We start from the raw sequence: 15,266 nt of genomic DNA on the forward strand, positions 1-15,266 counted from the left end.
TAGCATTAGCTGCTAATGGGAGAGCCAGCAGTCTTAGCGTTAGCTGCTAATGTGAGAGCCTGTAGTCTTAGCATTGGCTGCTAATGTGAGAGCCCGCAGTCTTAGCATTGGCTGCTAATGTGAGAGCCTGCAGTCTTAGCATTAGCTGCTAATGGAAGAGACTGCAGTCTTAGCGTTAGCTGCTAATGGGAGAGCCCGCAGTCTTAACATTAGCTGCTAGTGGAACTGCCTGCAGTCTTAGCATTAGCTGCTAATAGGAGAGCCCACAGTCTTAGCGTTAGCTGCTAATGGGAGAGCCTGCAGTCTTAGCATTGGCTACTAATGGGAGAGCCTGCAGTCTTAGCATTGGCTGCTAATGGGAGAGACTGCAGTCTTAGTATTGGCTACTAATGGGAGAGCCTGCAGTCTTAGCATTGGCTGCTAATGTGAGAGCCTGCAGTCTTAGTGTTAGCTGCTAATGGGAGAGCCTGCAGTCTTAGCATTAGCTGCTAATGGAAGAGACTGCAGTCTTAGCGTTAGCTGCTAATGGGAGAGCCCGCAGTCTTAGCGTTAGCTGTTAATGTGAGAGCCTGCAGTCTTAGCATTAGCTGCTAATGGAAGAGACTGCAGTCTTAGCGTTAGCTGCTACTGTGAGGGCCTGCAGTCTTAGCGTTAGCTGCTAATGTGAGATCCTGCAGTCTTAGCATTAGCTGCTAATGGAAGAGCCTGCAGTCTTAGCGTTAGCTGCTAATGTGACAGCCTGCAGTCTTAGCGTTAGCTGCTAATGTGAGGGCCTGCAGTCTTAGCATTGGCTGCTAATGGAAGAGCCTGCAGTCTTAGCATTAGCTGCTAATGGGAGAGCCTGCAGTCTTAGCATTGGCTGCTAATGTGAGAGCCTGCAGTCTTAGTGTTAGCTGCTAATGGGAGAGCCTGCAGTCTTAGCATTAGCTGCTAATGGAAGAGACTGCAGTCTTAGCGTTAGCTGCTAATGTGACAGCCTGCAGTCTTAGCGTTAGCTGCTAATGTGAGGGCCTGCAGTCTTAGCATTGGCTGCTAATGGAAGAGCCTGCAGTCTTAGCATTGGCTGCTAATGTGAGAGCCCGCAGTCTTAGCATTGGCTGATACTGTGAGAGCCCGCAGTCTTAGCATTGGCTGCTAATGTGAGAGCCCGCAGTCTTAGCGTTAGCTGCTAATGGGGCTATTGATCCCTCCTCGTTCCTCATCCTCTACATGCTGACTCAGCACTGAGGTGTCCAGTGTGTTTATACACTAAGAGATGCTTTGGTTCAGGTGTGTGGGTTTCTGGTTCTTTGGTTGTTGTTGTGATACATGTTGTTGTTATTTTTATTGGATGATTGTCTGCTTAGTTTACCTGTAAAAGCTGTAGGAAATTCTCTGCTGTGTTTCTGTACAGGTGTAGCAGCTGCTTGTCTGCTGTTAGGTTGGACTGAAGCTCGTTGCTTCTATCTGCTGGATCTTTGTCTCCTCTTCCTTTTGTCTACTTTCCTTTTTAGTTCTCTCCATTATTCTCCTAATTTTTCTCTCCGGTTAGGTCCAGCAAGATTACATAAATTCCATAATTCAAAATAAATCAATAAGATAATAAATAAATAAAATCAATCAGAATATCAAGAGGAACCTTATACCCATAAAAAAAAAAAAAAAATACCCATAAAAAAAAAAAAAAAAAAAAAAAAATCAATTTCTGTCTGTGGATCACGTTTCCAGTTTAATATCTTCTAATCTTAACTTCAAATCAAAAGTTATTAGATTTTATTTCAGATTTCTAAAACAATGAAAAACATGTTGACTCATTGTTACAAGTGGTTAATTGTTGATTTTGAATTGAATTTTAAGTGAACGAATGACACGCGGACTGAAAACATCTGGATGTGGAATTTTCTCAGCCGATTGGACAGAATCGACACCGGAAACCTTTCGGTTGTGCTTATATGCTAAGATCTCGCCAAGTATCGTCAGTCACGTCGATCTTCAGGTTTCCTGAATCGATTTTGGATGAATTAAATTTGAATCTATTCAAATCGATTTTTTAACTCCGTTCTATTTGTTACCAACCGATACAAAGTTTCTGAATCCTGTGTTAACATTTGTTGTTCTCACCTGGTCTGACGGTGACGTTGACGTAACCCTCTCCGTGGGCGTCCTCGCCGTCCACCGTTACACCAAACTCGTACAGGCCGACAGTCAGCTGACAGACAGGAGACACAAACAGGAAGTGAGGCCGCCTGCAGCTTCTGCTCTGAATGTTCATCTGCAGCAGGAAGTGATGCGAACCTTGCTTAGCTTCAGAGTCCGGCTCTTCTTCCCCTCCATCTCTCCGCTGTAATCTTTGGGATGTGTTATCAGTCTCCAGTCGAATGCATAGTTGGTTCCTGCAGAGGAACAATCACATCACTCAGGGAGGAGAACAATATGATGAGCTTCCAGGATTCAGACGTAATGTCGGTTGTTTTCACCTGGCGAGGGCGTTGGGACCACGTAGGCGTTGAGCTCCACCTTGTTAAGGGGCAGCGTCACCTCCACGCTCTCTCCCGCTGACACCACCAGCTCCCTCACTGTCAGGAAACCAGACAGAACCAGAACTGGCTTCATTTTATGCCAAAATGGGATTAAAATCTTGTAAAACCTCATTAAATATATTTTAAACAACAACATAAAGTTACATCCAGGATAGAATTAATAGAAGTTAAATAGAAGTCCTCTGACAAGGGGATGTTCCCGACATGTGACAACAGGACGTTCCTGACGTGACGATGGGACGTTCCCGACATGTGATAGCGAGACATTCCCGACATGCGATGAGGGGACATTGCAGTCCTGTGACGACGGGACTTTCCCGACACGTAACAATGGGAAGTTCCCGAAATGTGACGAAGGGACGTTTCCGTCTTGTGACGACGGAACGTTCCTGACATGTGACCAGGGGACGTTCCTGTCCTGTGACGAAGGGACATTCCTGACGTGTGACAACGTGACGTTCCCGACGTATGACGACGGTACGCTCCCGACATGTTTTGATGGGACTTTCCCGTTCTAACATGTGATGACGGGATGTTCCGGACATGAGACGACGGGCCGTTCCCGTCCTGTGACGATCAGACGTTCCCGACGTGTGATGAGGGGACGTTTCCGATGTTAGACGACGGGATGTTCCCGACATGTGACAGCGGGACATTCCCGACATGTGACGACGGGACATTCCTGATATGTGATGGAACGTTCCCGACGTTCCCAACATTTAACGACGGGACGTTCCCGTCCTGCGACGAGGGGACGTCCTGGACATGTGATAGTGGGACGTTCCTGACATGTTACGAGGTGATGATTCTGTCATGTTACGACGGGATGTTCCCGACGTGAGACGACAGGAGGTTCCCGACGTGTACCTGCAGCAGGTGTCTGAGCAGGGGGAGTGGTGACGGAGGCTGCAGCTGAAGTGGGGGAGCTGCCGACGTCACTGTCGTTGGAAGACGCCGCTGGATCAACGGTCCCATCCACAGTCCAGTTCTGTGGTGACGCAGCAGAACTTCTGTTGGTCACCAGGCTGAGGTTCCTCTGGGCTGTCTGGAGGAGAGGGAGGGTGCTGGGAGCTGTGGGAACTGGATGAACCAGCTTCAGTTTGGAGCTTCCCTGCACAAAGTTGAATAAAAGCAGGTTTGAAGAAGAAATCCAGGAGGTGGAAATATCAAACCTGACCCGTCTCTACATTCTACTTCAGTCTAGATAAACATAAATAATAGACAATGTCTGGTTTTTGATCAGCTGCTTTAATAAGAAAGCTTTAAATGCTGAATGTAGAAACTTGCTGTTGGATCAGGGTTCATAGAGAACCTTCAGACAGAGTTGTGTCCCGTTACCGTGTGGGTGAGGTTTCCTGCGTGCGCAGCGTGGCGAGGATTCCTTCGCTTCATCCTGACTGGACCCTGCACAACAGGAAAACTTTATTTAAAATCTACAGAGCGATCAGTTTGATGACACGCCCTGGTTTTCAAACAACAGCTCAGATGATCAGACATTGGTCCCGCCCCATCGTCCCCTCAGCGTGGGAAGGATGCAGGTGGGATGTGGTTGGTACCTTGGTGAGCAGCTGCAGGAGGCCCAGCGACGCCTCGTGAGGCTGTGGTAAGAAGGAGATGGGGCAGCCATCTTTCTTGGAGCAGCTGAGGAGAACGCAGCGACCTCCGAGGCTCCACACGGCCTGGCAGCTCGGCTCCAGGCAGCACGACTCCCAGCACGTGGCCCCGCCCCTCCCGGCCCCCAGCGGATACCAGCCCAGGCTGATAGTGCTGCTCCAGTGGATCCCCAGCACGCCACCGGTGACCCAGCACAGACCTGCGGCCACACCTGGACCAGAACACAGGGAGGAAGAGGAGGTGAGGACGATTTCCCATGCACTCCGATCTGATGGAACATCTGCTGGGAAACAAAACGCTCAGAACCGGGTCAGACTGGATCAGACTCCCTTCTTCATCCAACATGCTCAGGTAGCACAGCCCTCTACCAGGTGAGCCTGACTGTCATAAGACAGACAGAAGTCCAGACAGATGGGCTCACATCCATCCGAGAAAAAGTCTAAAAGCAGAACATCTGAACCCGCTGAGTTTTCTCACCTTCATCTTCTGACAATTTCACACCTGAAACACGTGAACTGTGCTTCAGAAATGAACTGTGGTCTAATGGAATCAGGGAATTATTGACAATGCCGTTGATGTTCAGAAGACGTGCCGTCACACGCAGCACGCCGTGTTTACGAACCGAGACATCCGTCAGATGAAACGTGACACCACCATTCAGACTGAGACAGCCTCGGATATGGATCTGATGCAGGACCACATGTGAAATGTATACCAAGCCGCCCTGAACCAAACCAGACCTATCGGTGGAAACTGGGCTTTAGGTCACCATGGCAACGGATGTTGAACACATATACCAGCGCGTCATCCTTTAATCTGAGAACCAGAACTAAAAACTCTTGGGCCAGAACTCGGTCTGAGACACCAGAGAAGCTTTGCAGCTACAGTAAAACTGGTTTAATCACGTTACCATGGAAACCAGCTGCTGAAGCCAGCTGAGCTTCCTGTTGTCCGTCATTTATATCCCACTTTTATCCAACAAGTCTTTTTACATGAATTATTGTTTACTTCCAATATTTTATCTTTATTACTTCATGTTTTAATTATTCATGTATCAATTTTATTTATTTGATCTATTTTATCTGTTTATCATTCATTTCATTTATCAAATGTATTCAAACAATTTTAATAGTTTTATTTAATGTACCTATTTAATATTCTATTTCTATTATTTAAGTATCAATTTTATTTAATATGTTATTTATTAATTTTAATCAACATTAATTTATTATTACATTTAATTACTGTATTTTAATCGTAATTAATCACATTAATGATGTAGATGTAATGAACAATAAAGTTAAGGCATCCTAGATCTGCTGAAAACTTGATTATTGAGTGAGGTGAAGATGGATCAGAACCGCCACCATGGAAAGGTGGTTCTGTCCGGACCGACACAAAGCCTTAACTATGGCAACTTCACGATGTGTGGTCAGTGTAACTCTGCACACAACCACACACAAAGCTGTACTGTCTGAGAAAGGATTCCCCATTGGCTGGATCGGTTATCCAACCCTCATCCACGCACACACACGTGCACACATACGTGCACACACACAGAGCCTCATTGTCCTGTGTCACATCAACACGGAGAACTATGAGGCCAGATCAGTCTCAATAAGAATGAACTCACGCCAGGTGTTTCACAAATGCACACGCTCTGGTTTGCATTTGTATTTCAGAATCGGAAATGCACACAATCTGTTTCACAAATGCACACGCTGTGGTTCACAAATATAATTTTGAGGCACACTTGTAAGATTATACGAATTGCTGAACGTGCATTTACGAACTGCTTCTCATTTGTGAACATCTCTGCATTCGTGAGAGAATTCTCTGCGGTGGATTTTGAGACTCCCCTGACGCCGCAGTGTAACGAATCTCACCATTGGTTGACTAATCTGTCAATCAAATTTCCGAGTGTGATTGACAGATTCATCAGTCAATCAGTTAATTCGATAACATTACATGATCTACAACGAGGGAATGTAAGATAAATGTGTTACTTACAGGTTGTGATTGTTGCGTCTCCTCCATGTCTGCCCGCTAGTTGGACTTTAACTACCATGCTCAAATAGCAGTATTAGCTCTGCGACAGGTCTAAAAGTGTGGAGAAAATGTAAGGAGCAGTATGATTGGCTGAATGCAAACACACCTGATTGACTGATGAATCTGTCAATCACACTCGGAAATTTGATTGACAGATTAGTCAACCAATGGTGAGATTCGTTACCCTGCGGCGTCAGGGGAGTCTCAAAATCCACCGCAGAGAATTCTCTCACGAATGCAGAGATGTTCACAAATGAGAAGCAGTTCGTAAATGCACGTTCAGCAATTCGTATAATCTTACAAGTGTGCCTCAAAATTATATTTGTGAACCACAGCGTGTGCATTTGTGAAACAGATTGTGTGCATTTCCGATTCTGAAATACGAATGCAAACCAGAGCGTGTGCATTTCCGATTCTGAAATACGAATGCAAACCAGAGCGTGTGCATTTGTGAAACACCTGGCGTGAGTTCATTCTTATTGAGACTGATCTGGCCTCATAGAGAACGGTCGTCGTCCTGTCTCCGATCAAACAAGAACCTTCAGTCTCATCCTAACCAATCACAGAGCTGCATTTCAGTTCAGCTTCCTTTATCTTACCTGTCGGCGGAGCCAGGACCCAGAGGTAGGTGAGTGGGAGGAGGAGCAGGTGAGGTAAGCTCCAGGTGAGCAGCTTGTGATGTGCATAGGACATGTTCCAGCAAAACGCAGGACCTGCTGGAAGGAAGAGAGAGTCAGCTGATCTGATCACCTCCACAGGTGTCATCTCTGAGCCTGTGATGCAAGTCGCTGCAGCAGCCATCTTAGTCTGGCATCTCATTCAAGGAAATGTTACACATTTATTTTTTATTTTAAAACATGGAGCTTTTAATCCCAGTATAAACCAGTCTGTAACAGCTTTTAATCCCAGTATAAACCAGTCTGTAGCAGCTTTTAATCCCAGTATAAACCAGTCTGTAGCAGCTTTTAATCCCAGTATAAACCAGTCTGTAGCAGCTTTTAATCCCAGTATAAACCAGTCTGTAGCAGCTTTTAATCCCAGTATAAACCAGTGTGTAGCAGCTTTTAATCCCAGTATAAACCAGTGTGTAGCAGCTTTTAATCCCAGTATAAACCATTCTGTAGCATCTTTTAGTCCCAGTATAAACCAGTCTGTAGCAGCTTTTAATCCCAGTATAAACCAGTCTGTAGCAGCTTTTAATCCCAGTGTAAACCAGTCTGTAACAGCTTTTAATCCCAGTATAAACCAGTCTGTAACAGTTTTTAATCCCAGTGTAAACCAGTGTGTAACAGTTTTTAATCCCAGTATAAACCAGTCTGTAGCAGCTTTTAATCCCAGTATAAACCAGTCTGTAGCAGCTTTTAATCCCAGTATAAACCAGTCTGTAGCAGCTTTTAATCCCAGTATAAACCAGTCTGTAACAGCTTTTAATCCCAGTATAAACCAGTCTGTAGCAGCTTTTAATCCCAGTATAAACCAGTCTGTAACAGCTTTTAATCCCAGTATAAACCAGTCTGTAACAGCTTTTAATCCCAGTATAAACCAGTCTGTAGCAGCTTTTAATCCCAGTATAAACCAGTCTGTAGCAGCTTTTAATCCCAGTATAAACCAGTCTGTAACAGCTTTTAATCCCAGTATAAACCAGTCTGTAGCAGCTTTTAATCCCAGTATAAACCAGTCTGTAACGGCGTTTAATCCCAGTATAAACCAGTCTGTAACAACTTTTAATCCCAGTATAAACCAGTCTGTAGCAGCTTTTAATCCCAGTATAAACCAGTCTGTAGCAGCTTTAAATCCCAGTATAAACCAGTCTGTAGCAGCTTTTAATCCCAGTATAAACCAGTCTGTATCAGTTTTTAATCCCAGTATAAACCAGTCTGTAGCAGCTTTTAATCCCAGTATAAACCAGTCTGTAGCAGCTTTTAATCCCAGTATAAACCAGTCGGTAACAACTTTTAATCCCAGTATAAACCAGTATGTAGCAGCTTTTAATCCCAGTATAAACCAGTCTGTAACAGCTTGAAGTCCAAGTATAAACCAGTCTGTAACAGCTTTTAATCCCAGTATAAACCAGTGTGTAGCAGCTTTTAATCCCAGTATAAACCAGTGTGTAGCAGCTTTTAATCCCAGTATAAACCAGTGTGTAGCATCTTTTAATCCCAGTATAAACCAGTCTGTAACAGCTTCTAATCCCAGTATAAACCAGCGTGTAGCATCTTTTAATCCCAGTATAAACCAGTCTGTAACAGCTTTTAATCCCAGTATAAACCAGTCTGTAACAGCTTTTAATCCCAGTATAAACCAGTCTGTAGCAGCTTTTAATCCCAGTATAAACCAGTCTGTAGCAGCTTTTAATCCCAGTATAAACCAGTCTGTAGCAGCTTTTAATCCCAGTATAAACCAGTCTGTAGCAGCTTTTAATCCCAGTATAAACCAGTGTGTAGCAGCTTTTAATCCCAGTATAAACCAGTCTGTAGCAGCTTTTAATCCCAGTATAAACCAGTCTGTAACAGCTTCTAATCCCAGTATAAACCAGCGTGTAGCATCTTTTAATCCCAGTATAAACCAGTCTGTAACAGCTTTTAATCCCAGTATAAACCAGTCTGTAACAGCTTTTAATCCCAGTATAAACCAGTCTGTAGCAGCTTTTAATCCCAGTATAAACCAGTCTGTAGCAGCTTTTAATCCCAGTATAAACCAGTCTGTAGCAGCTTTTAATCCCAGTATAAACCAGTCTGTAACAGCTTTTAATCCCAGTATAAACCAGTGTGTAGCAGTTTTTAATCCCAGTATAAACCAGTCTGTAACAGCTTTTAATCCCAGTATAAACCAGTCTGTAACAGCTTTTAATCCCAGTATAAACCAGTCTGTAGCAGCTTTTAATCCCAGTATAAACCAGTCTGTAGCAGCTTTTAATCCCAGTATAAACCAGTCTGTAGCAGCTTTTAATCCCAGTATAAACCAGTCTGTAGCAGCTTTTAATCCCAGTATAAACCAGTCTGTAGCAGCTTTTAATCCCAGTATAAACCAGTCTGTAGCAGCTTTTAATCCCAGTATAAACCAGTCTGTAGCAGCTTTTAATCCCAGTATAAACCAGTCTGTAGCAGCTTTTAATCCCAGTATAAACCAGTCTGTAGCAGCTTTAAGTCCAACTATAAACCAGTCTGTAGCAGCTTTTAATCCCAGTATAAACCAGTGTGTAGCAGCTTTTAATCCCAGTATAAACCAGTGTGTAGCAGCTTTTAATCCCAGTATAAACCAGTCTGTAGCAGCTTTTAATCCCAGTATAAACCAGTCTGTAACAGCTTCTAATCCCAGTATAAACCAGTGTGTAGCATCTTTTAATCCCAGTATAAACCAGTCTGTAACAGCTTTTAATCCCAGTATAAACCAGTCTGTAACAGTTTTTAATCCCAGTATAAACCAGTCTGTAGCAGCTTTTAATCCCAGTATAAACCAGTCTGTAACAGCTTCTAATCCCAGTATAAACCAGTGTGTAGCATCTTTTAATCCCAGTATAAACCAGTCTGTAGCATCTTTTAATCCCAGTATAAACCAGTCTGTAACAGCTTTTAATCCCAGTATAAACCAGTGTGTAGCAGCTTTTAATCCCAGTATAAACCAGTCTGTAGCAGCTTTTAATCCCGGTATAAACCAGTCTGTAACAGCTTTTAATCCCAGTATAAACCAGTCTGTAACAGCTTTTAATCCCAGTATAAACCAGTCTGTAGCAGCTTTTAATCCCGGTATAAACCAGTCTGTAACAGCTTTTAATCCCAGTATAAACCAGTCTGTAACAGCTTTTAATCCCACTATAAACCAGTCTGTAACAGCTTTTAATCCCAGTATAAACCAGTCTGTAACAGCTTCTAATCCCAGTATAAACCAGTGTGTAGCATCTTTTAATCCCAGTATAAACCAGTCTGTAACAGCTTTTAATCCCAGTATAAACCAGTGTGTAGCAGCTTTTAATCCCAGTATAAACCAGTCTGTAGCAGCTTTTAATCCCAGTATAAACCAGTCTGTAACAGCTTCTAATCCCAGTATAAACCAGTGTGTAGCATCTTTTAATCCCAGTATAAACCAGTCTGTAACAGCTTTTAATCCCAGTATAAACCAGTGTGTAGCAGCTTTTAATCCCAGTATAAACCAGTCTGTAGCAGCTTTTAATCCCGGTATAAACCAGTCTGTAACAGCTTTTAATCCCAGTATAAACCAGTCTGTAACAGCTTTTAATCCCAGTATAAACCAGTCTGTAACAGCTTTTAATCCCAGTATAAACCAGTCTGTAACAGCTTTTAATCCCAGTATAAACCAGTGTGTAACAGCTTTTAATCCCAGTATAAACCAGTCTGTAACAGCTTTTAATCCCAGTATAAACCAGTCTGTAACAGCTTTTAATCCCAGTATAAACCAGTCTGTAGCAGCTTTTAATCCCAGTATAAACCAGTCTGTAGCAGCTTTTAATCCCAGTATAAACCAGTCTGTAGCAGCTTTTAATCCCAGTATAAACCAGTCTGTAGCAGCTTTTAATCCCAGTATAAACCAGTCTGTAGCAGCTTTTAATCCCAGTATAAACCAGTGTGTAGCAGCTTTTAATCCCAATATAAACCAGTCTGTAACAGCTTTTAATCCCAGTATAAACCAGTCTGTAACAGCTTTTAATCCCAATATAAACCAGTCTGTAACAGCTTTTAATCCCAGCATAAACCAGTCTGTAGCAGCTTTTAATCCCAGCATAAACCAGTCTGTAACAGCTTTTAATCCCAGTATAAACCAGTCTGTAACAGCTTTTAATCCCAGTATAAACCAGTGTGTAACAGCTTTTAATCCCAGTATAAACCAGTCTGTAACAGCTTTTAATCCCAGTATAAACCAGTCTGTAACAGCTTTTAATCCCAGTATAAACCAGTCTGTAGCAGCTTTTAATCCCAGTATAAACCAGTGTGTAGCAGCTTTTAATCCCAGTATAAACCAGTCTGTAGCAGCTTTTAATCCCAGTATAAACCAGTCTGTAGCAGCTTTTAATCCCAGTATAAACCAGTCTGTAGCAGCTTTTAATCCCAGTATAAACCAGTGTGTAGCAGCTTTTAATCCCAGTATAAACCAGTCTGTAACAGCTTTTAATCCCAATATAAACCAGTCTGTAACAGCTTTTAATCCCAGTATAAACCAGTCTGTAGCAGCTTTTAATCCCAGTATAAACCAGTCTGTAGCAGCTTTTAATCCCAGTATAAACCAGTCTGTAACAGCTTTAAATCCCAGTATAAACCAGTGTGTAGCAGCTTTTAGTCCCAGTATAAACCAGTCTGTAGCAGCTTTTAATCCCAGTATAAACCAGTCTGTAACAGCTTTAAATCCCAGTATAAACCAGTCTGTAACAGCTTTAAATCCCAGTATAAACCAGTGTGTAACAGCTTTTAATCCCAGTATAAACCAGTGTGTAGCAGCTGTCAGACTGGGAGGTAAAATGATGTAAAATGAATGTATGAATAGATTTAGCAGCATAAAGGTCGACCAGAAGAAGAAAGCAGAATTTATTACTAAACAGAACTTTGGGATTTATTCCTGACTAAAAGAAAAAGTCATAATTGAGATCATGTCGGTTCTGTTTATGATAGTTGCTGCTGCAACAATCAGAAAAAACAATGATGGTCCCAAACCTGAAGAGAGAAAGCAGGAAAACAGAGCGGCAGAGGAGGAAAGCTAGACCTTAGAGCCACTACGAGAACTAAAGCCAGCGTGGAGATTAAGACGAGCTGAGCGAGGCCAGACAGCTGCATTTATCTGAAATGATTAACAAGAACGTCAACAACCCTCCCTCTGACTGAAAACCACTAACCCTCCTACCCGGATCAGCCCTCCACTCACACATGAAACCACTTTCTAACTGTCTTAGAAAAAAATCTACAATAAACATTAAAACCAGACAAACAAGAAAACTAATCCATCAAAAAAACAGAAATAACGGATATTACATCACAGTCTAATAAGGTTGGCTATAAGGATTCACACCAGGACAGTCCGCTAGACTCGGTCTGACTGGGGACTCGAATCAGTGGGAACCACGATAAATAAATGTGAATAAATTCAGCCCTTTTGGCATTAAAGGAAATTAAAAATATGATGATAATACACTGTAATATGATTAAGGTGGAAAACTGCTTCCTAGTTTTCATCCTACCAACATCATCATTTATCAGAACCTTACCCGTCTCCTGGTCAGCTGGTGGACGCAGAGACGAGGGGGGTTAGGTTGGCAGTGAGCTGCTGTGGGGTGACGGGTGAAGACGGGTCAACACCAGCGGTTTGAAGAGGAGATCCAACATGGCCGCCTACAGAGGCTCAGCAGCTCCGGCATGAAACTGGAGAGAAGACATTAGAGGAGTGATGGAGGACAGACGGAAGATCGGTTCTACCAAGCGGCAACCGCCAGTGAAAAGTGAAGCCTATGCGTAAGTACAACAAACTGCAGTTCCCCCCTCGTCCACTAGGGGCTCCAAAACAGAGCAAACCCCCACAGACTCCCGTGTTAAAAAGACCAACTTCACAGCAGAAATAAACATGTTTAAAGCCTGGAACAAAAATCCATTTAGGATTAAAAGGTCAAGTTTACCTTAATGACAACTGTCAGGGGGGTGAGTTTTTTTCTACCTCATCCTTTTGGATGTTATTTAATCTTGAAATTCGGGATAATTAGGGGTGTGTCCTTTTGATTGACAGGTATCCAAATCCAGCATGGACCCACCTGATCCTGATCAGGTCCTGGTCTGACTCCCAGGTGTTCCAATCAGAGCTGCAGGCAGATGTAATCCAGAACAGGAGGAGGACTCAGTCCGGTTTCAGGTCCGGTTTGAGGTGTGCTCCGTCACCTGGGCTGATGACAGACTGGTCTACAGGTCTTCTCCCTGAGCAGCTCCAGCAGAGTCTCTGGGACGGTCCTGGTCCTCCTCCGACGGCAGGTGGATGAAGCTCTGCCGGGACACCACGTCTCCGCTTCTGCAGACGAGAATGAAGTTCCATTCATTTATTTTCAGTCTGAGAATAATTAGAAATAAAGGTTAAAGTCACAGAAACAGAATAAATAAAAGCAGAAACACGGACGGCGTCGTGTTTCATCTCAGCCGACTTCATACTTGATCTTCTTCTTCCTGGATCCATGACTTCCATCTTTGTCATTTTATTTCTTCTTTCAGGACCATTTTCTCTGCTAATGGAGGACTTCTTGCTTTTAGAAGAGATTAGAAAAGAGAGAACTGATCCCTCTAGAACAGGGGTGCCCAGCTCCGGTCCTCGAGGGCCACAATCCTGCAGGTTTTTGATGTGTCCCTGCTCCAGAACCAGCTGACTCAAATTGATAAGTCATTGTGCAAAACGTAATTGGCTGTTGGATCTCTTTCATTTGAGTCAGGTGTGTTGAAGCAGGAAACATTGGAAAATCCGCAGGACAGCGTCCCTCGAGGACCGACGTTGGACACCCCTGCTCTAGACCCTTTAGTCCTGGTTCTCTCGGGTCCAGCAGCTCTGAACCATAAATACGACTAAAAATAAAACAGAAGGAAAAGAATTAGAAATACAGAAAGTTTTACAAGTTTTTATTCTGAGTTCAGAGTCTGTCCCATCAGCAGCACCATTCCTGATCCTGGATCTGGGTCCTGGATCTAGTTTTATTCCTGAAGTTCGGCGATATCAGGGAGCTGCTGCTGAAGCCGCACTTAACAGACCAAGATCTAGTTTATGCTTCCAGTCCAGCTAGAACCAGTCCAGGTACAACCGGTCCAGAAGTCCAGAGTAAGTGGAAGTTAGAGGTGTTAGGAGAGGAGGTGGTCCCTTAAGAGTCCTCAGAGAGGGATGATCCTGCTCTTATAGACTTTGGTAGCTCGTTCCACCATCGTGGAACCACAGATGAGAACAGTCTGGACTGAGACTGACAGAACCAGAAGCAGACGACATTCCTGAGATTGAAAGCAGGAGTTTAGTTTCAGGCTCATCTCAGAGTCCAGATACATCAGTCTGCTGGTTCTCTGTGTGATGAGCTGCAAACGGGTCCATCCCTTCATCACAAACCTGGTCCCTGAAACCTGGACCCGGACTGCCTGGTCCAGACCCAGAACAGAGGACTACTCATCCATTAACTAACCCGGAAATAAAACAAGTCCTGAAATGATAGATGTCTGACGCGCACGCGCAAACTGTCTGGAGACGTTTTCAACAAAATGGTGGGTTCGTGCATGGAGGATCTGGCGTGCGTGTAAAGCCCAGTGAGGTTTTCCAGGACGCGTTCAGCGGTCGGATATCAGAAACAGGCCGACAGCTGCCGCCTGCGCAGTCCGCGGCTCCGGCAGCTCACCCCGGACGGGCACAAATCCGCCACCGATCTACGGCCAGTGGTTCCGGGATCTGGGCAGCGAGGCGGAAAGGCTGCGGAGTCTTACCTGTTTAATCCGGGATCACCCGCGTGAAGGCACCTTGAGGCTAACAGCTGCTGGCATCTCCAGGAACGCGGCGCGTCCGGAGCTTTTTACCGCGACTTCAACCCGGACAGAGGAGCGGGACTCCCGGTCCGATCCGGTCCGGTGTGTAGCTGGCTGACCGGTTCCGCTTCGACGGGACAGTAAAATGGGTCAGAGCCGCTGTCTGTCGCACAGCTGACGAGTGTGTGATCACTACCTGTCAACGCAGGAATGTATGAAAACAACTTCCGGTGGCTGGACTTTCAAGTTAAATAACTCGGAAGTTTTTAAGGTCTGCGGCGTTTCGAAAAACCGCAGCGCAAACGAGACTTCCTCAAAATAATCTGCCACATAAATGAATCTGCAGGTTAGATCAGAGAAAGTCCACTTCAGCTTCCTCCCTGAACAGAAAACAATCACCGATAATCGGACGACTTCCGGTCTGAACCACCTGCAAACTTGCTGTTAGATTGGATCTGCTGCAGGACGGGGGGGGGGGGTCTCTGCTCTCATGTGATTGGTTGATCTGTTTCAAAGCAAATACTGACACTTCTATATGGAATCCTAAAAGGGTCAATATTTCTCCTCACCTCATAATGTGTTGCATAAACACCTGCGCTGTGAGAAAGCT

General features: G+C 44.2%; 1 protein-coding gene across 3 annotated transcripts in view; it reads right to left on the reverse strand.

Annotated features, from left to right (window-relative positions):
• kiaa0319l (KIAA0319-like ortholog) overlaps nt 1-14,838 on the reverse strand; it is a 31,414-nt gene extending 16,576 nt beyond the window's left edge. The window contains exons 1-10 of one of the 3 annotated variants that reach the window (XM_042012369.1): nt 14,618-14,838; nt 12,931-13,181; nt 12,394-12,547; nt 6,782-6,895; nt 4,076-4,344; nt 3,858-3,923; nt 3,387-3,630; nt 2,457-2,555; nt 2,275-2,372; nt 2,101-2,188 (exon numbers count right to left, since the gene is read on the reverse strand). In XM_042012369.1, the coding sequence (XP_041868303.1) occupies nt 2,101-2,188; nt 2,275-2,372; nt 2,457-2,555; nt 3,387-3,630; nt 3,858-3,923; nt 4,076-4,344; nt 6,782-6,875 (958 nt within the window). In that variant the 5' untranslated portion in view covers nt 6,876-6,895; nt 12,394-12,547; nt 12,931-13,181; nt 14,618-14,838. Of the gene's footprint in view, nt 1-2,100; nt 2,189-2,274; nt 2,373-2,456; nt 2,556-3,386; nt 3,631-3,857; nt 3,924-4,075; nt 4,345-6,781; nt 6,899-12,393; nt 12,548-12,930; nt 13,182-14,617 lie in introns of all 3 variants that reach the window. The other 2 variants (XM_042012368.1, XM_042012370.1) reach the window with 2 other exon arrangements.
• Nucleotides 14,839-15,266: the final 428 nt, after the last annotated feature.

Source organism: Melanotaenia boesemani, chromosome 17 (genome assembly GCF_017639745.1).
Source record: "Melanotaenia boesemani isolate fMelBoe1 chromosome 17, fMelBoe1.pri, whole genome shotgun sequence".
NCBI lineage: Eukaryota > Metazoa > Chordata > Actinopteri > Atheriniformes > Melanotaeniidae > Melanotaenia > Melanotaenia boesemani.